A 5,016-nucleotide genomic window follows, 5' to 3' on the forward strand; every position below is an offset into this window, starting at 1 on the left:
TTTGTTTTGTTTGCATAAAAATCTTTTTGATTTGGTCTTCACTAAAGTACCAATCTTACATTTGAACTTTCCTCGCTGCTTTGCTTGACGTAGAAATACAAGCCTTTAAAAACAAATTGAGAAAATGCTTCTCAGGATATGCAGTACCACATCGCAACGACATTTAAAGATACCACATTTACGAATATGAGTTATAAATCTAGACGTTCAGAACCCAGCTTATGCATCTGTTAGAAAATCTTACCGGATAATCAGTACAACACAAACAACAATAATGATGAGTAGAACACAAACAGAAACAACGGCTGCTATTATGATTGTGACTGAATCTTCAGGATTTTCTGAAATACAAGTTAAACTTCAAAACATAGGTACATATGAGGTCTTTGTTCTCTTGCATCAGATGTTCTAACATAGATCTTGATCCCATCTTTTAGACAAACCTAGTATTAGATCCGTGATCCATTGGCTGCAGCCTTTTTTAGTATGTCTTTAATCAATAGATTTTGAATAGACTATCGCACCTCTTCAGAAATATTTACAGAAAAAAAACTTGTACAGATTATGACATCACTGTTAAACATAACGTTGGCTTGAATGATATATGGATAGGGATGTCATAATCTGATCAAGTTTCCCAGAATTACAGGAACTACAGACGATGGAAACGGCGTGTGTCTTCTAAGGACCATTAACCATCTGTTGAATTTCTCTTTCTAGCTCTCTTACTCTTACAGTACAATCTATTCTTTGATATCCATCAAAACAGTCACAAGCTCTATCTATATAACTACATTTATCTTGAAATGAAATGAATGGAGTTTTACGTCCTACTTCTGCACCTTGTGGGCTAATAAAGACGGGCAACGCCATGCAGGGTGCCATGAGGGAAATTTTGCCAGGACAGCGGCATTAGCCTGCTCTTTTTCGATTTCCAACTGTCGAGAGATCTTTAACGTGCACAGCCTGTAGCACACGGGGCCTCGGTTTATTGTCCCATCCGAACGATAAGACGCTTTTTCCATGTCAGCCCCTCTAACCTGCATCACTGACGGGGGGAAACCGGGTTGAAAAATCCGAAGGTATTATCTCGACCTTCAGGTTAGCGAGTAAGCGTCTAACTCACTGAGCCACTACATTTATCTTGAGACTGACAGAATCTTCCTGAACAGTTAAACTGGCGGTCCTGTCCATATGTACCTTTATCGCATTCTATAAATTTAAATGGAAATAGTTTTCTGTTTTAAAGGGACATTCCGCCATTTTTGTAGGTTGTATTTTTGTTGCTCAAATTTATACAATACACTAATATTTAGAGAAATGTGCCCTTTAACGTATATGAAAGTTTTAATCAAACAATCCAGCCGTTAATCTTTTAACACCAAAACTATTAAAAGACAATTACGTAAGGTTTTTAAGTTATTATTTTTTTTTGCAATTGGAAGGAAACTACTGCACGGGTTTAAGTAAATTAAACGCTAAATTGTAGAGAAATATGTCTCCTACGTATTTTAAATGTTTCAACGAATAATATCGGACACCAAAACTAGGTAAAACAAAAAAAGATTTTAACATTTCTTACTACATCCTGCACCATAAACACCATCTTCACATCTTTTAACACAGTCAATTCCACTAAATCCTTCTTTACATCCACCTTGACAGCTACCATTGATATGATTACATGGTGATGTTTCTACTGAACAATTTCTATCTGAACATTTCTTACTACATCCTGCTCCATAAACACTATCTTCACATCTTTTAACACAGTCAATTCCACTAAATCCTTCTTTACATCCACCTTGACAGCTACCATTGATATGATTACATGGTGATGTTTCTACTAAACAATTTCTATCTGAACATTTCTTACTACATCCTGCTCCATAAACACCACCTTCACATCTTTTAACACAGTCAATTCCACCAAATCCTTCTTTACATCCATCAATACAGCTACCATTGATATGATTACATAGTGATGTTTCTACTAAACAATTTCTATCTGAACATTTCTTACTACATCCTGCTCCATAAACACCACCTTCACATCTTTTAACACAGTCAATTCCACTAAATCCTTCTTTACATCCACCTTGACAGCTACCATTGATATGGTTACATAGTGATGTTTCTAATAAACAATTTCTATTTGAACATAGTTTATCACATCCAGCACCATACGTACCATTATCACAGGCTATAAAAGGAGAAATAGATAACAACGAGTTCAAACATTACAAAACTTCTTTTGACTTGTTTCAGTGATTCTCGTTTCTAATTTTGCGAGCACTTAAGCTTATTTCAGAACTATTAGTTGAGGGCAAATTATGAGATACTCTTTCAATTTTCTTGGCCATATGTTTGCTGAATGCTTCAATGCTCAGTAGGTCTGTTAGATGCAAAACATGATGAACATTAACCCAAGCTGGTGCAGTTGCTTTTTATATTGACTGAGTTAATCGTTGTAGGAGTGCCTTGTATTTTGTCATGAACAGTGGACTACTATAAGAGGGATATCGATAGGAAATGTAATACCATGATACTTTTCTAGACATGAAGCTTACCATAAATCTCCACTTCACATAAGACTAAAAATCTGGCATCTTTACTCGTATGGAAATTACTGATATTTACATAACGACCAGTTATAACCTGACTACACTCTATATTATTTACTGCTCGTGTAGTGTAACGTATAATATCATCTTTATAACATAGTTCTGGTTCTTCATTATCTCTATTAACGTGTATTGAAAATCCATTCAATGATGATAAGGCTGAAAGTATGTTTGTAAAAAAGAAACATAGATACATACAAGTGGCTTAGTGCGTTTGCGACATCGTGATTTTATTTTGTTGATTTGAACTGACGAATCGGTTTTAAGTTATTTTAAAGAACAAGCATGCAACTTTAGAACTACTAGACAAAAGTGGTAAGGCGAAGTTTCATAAAATAACAAAGAAAATAAAGGATTATGCTCCATAATGCTGTTTGTTTATGTATAAACATATTATTCGACATAAATGATAAACGAACAAGAACCAACAAGTAATAATAGAGACAAAAAGAGAAGTGGTTTATAAATTGACACATTACTAAACTGACTGATCAGAATAAAAAGATGTTTTCAAGTCTCTAAAGGAAGAAGGAACGAGGCTCGAGCTCGTTACATAGTATCTATTTTCATATCATCAATGTAATTAGCTAATTCTGATATTGATATAATTTGAGGTATGTCCTCTATTAGTAAATCATTCTTACAGTAAGATAATATTTCTACTCACTCCAGCTAGCTGAAACACAAAATAAAGTTAGCATTAAAATGTTTGTTATTATTATTGTCAAATGATTTGATGAAAAAAGGAAAGAAAGGACAGAGTTTGTCAACAAACAGATTTACAGTAACTTATTTCAAAACTAAAAATAGAGATTATTACTGTACACTCCATACACAGAGTAAATGTTACTGGGCTGTCTTGTATTATTATGTTATTTCCAACTCAATATCGGGAAATAGGTCAAAGAGGAATGTTGTTCAATTTTTATGGAATCAGAAAATGAATGAAGGACTGATGAACAGAAATAATTATTTGTTTAAAGCTACAGAAATATATATGATAATACTTAGAATATTGTTATTATTGAATTTATGATTATATAAGTTTTCTAAGAATTAACTTGGTGCTCACGATGGTTTCGATAATAGATGGTAATATATTTAATAGGATATTCTTCCAGTAGATCTACTCTCCACCATCGTGTAGAATCACCCTTGCTAGTATCAGAACATTTGTTAGGTATATTGGTAGTATTATCACCATCTACAGCTAAATCAGAAGTTCCAGCACCATTTGTTTCAACCTGACTTGATGGTTTACCAAGAGCTACATTTTCTATAAAATATTTACTTCGTTTATAAAGGTGATAGAACTAATTAAAGATGGGGCACACTATCGCTCTTGGTCGGAGACTTTTGTCACCGATTAGAGTCTTGTCTTAAGTCTCAACGACTGGCACTGGCACACGAGGAGACAAAAACCTCCTGTGGGTTGCTTTCGACCTTGTCGATAATCACGTGCTAAGCATGTAATTGAAAGGCAAATGAATCTGATTGGATGATGACAAAAATCTCTTGGTCGGAGACTTTTGTCACCGATTAGAGTCTTGTCTTAAGTTTCAACGACTGGCACTGGTATGGTAATTTATATCAATAATTTGTTTACATCTGGTAATATTTTAGCCATTCGTCAATATTTGCAGTAGTTATGGTTACTAAGTTTGCCATATTGGCAAATGCAAAATCAGTTGACAAATTCAGTAAAATTATCCGTGATCTTGTGGTGAAAAACACAAATATTTTGTCATTAGAATTTATTGAAAATCTTTTCTATTAAATATAGATATATTGTCCTATCATATATTTATTTTTTAAACACAATGTCAAATAGAATATGGCCACAAACTAAAACGCAAACAATATTTCAGTTTTAATCTAGATTAGGGCCTTCATTCTCTAAATGCTTCCTAAAATGTTCTTACGTTTTTGACAAGTAGATCCTGACCACCCTGTAGCACATACTCCACTACATTCACCAGTTTCTTTATCACATTGTTCATCATTAATACAGTGACAGATATAACTATTATCTTCTCCAAATTTAACACCTGTACAATATAATAGAGTTAATAATTTGTCCTTTACGTTCTCTTACCATGTGGTACGAGGACCTCGTGATGGATATGCATGGTTTTGAGGTTCAACCGACACTCAATATAATAATGGGGATATAAACGGTTAGAGAGTGCATTTTTTGAAAATATTCCTCAGCACGATTACGTGTCATGCGCATAATGGTCAATTTTGAAAAATATTACGTAATTTCCCAATTTAACCTACTGAAACTCAGAACCAAATGCTCATAGCAAGTGACAGGCTCAATTCAATTTCAATATATATATATATGAAGGAGTAAGTCAGTCAAATAAAAAGAAAATATTGTCATTTAATA

At 33.7% G+C, this 5,016-nt stretch overlaps 1 protein-coding gene across 1 annotated transcript; it reads right to left on the reverse strand.

Moving 5' to 3' along the window:
- Positions 1 to 1,568: 1,568 nt before the first annotated feature.
- On the reverse strand, positions 1,569 to 4,616 carry LOTGIDRAFT_145417 (hypothetical protein; the record flags this gene model as incomplete). Its single annotated transcript, XM_009058116.1, has 2 exons — positions 1,569 to 2,203; positions 4,547 to 4,616. Coding segments are annotated over 2 exons (705 nt in total), but the record flags the coding sequence as incomplete, so codon positions are not given.
- Between the last annotated feature and the right edge of the window lie 400 nt (positions 4,617 to 5,016).

This window comes from Lottia gigantea (genome assembly GCF_000327385.1).
Source record: "Lottia gigantea unplaced genomic scaffold LOTGIsca_321, whole genome shotgun sequence".
Lineage (NCBI taxonomy): Eukaryota > Metazoa > Mollusca > Gastropoda > Lottiidae > Lottia > Lottia gigantea.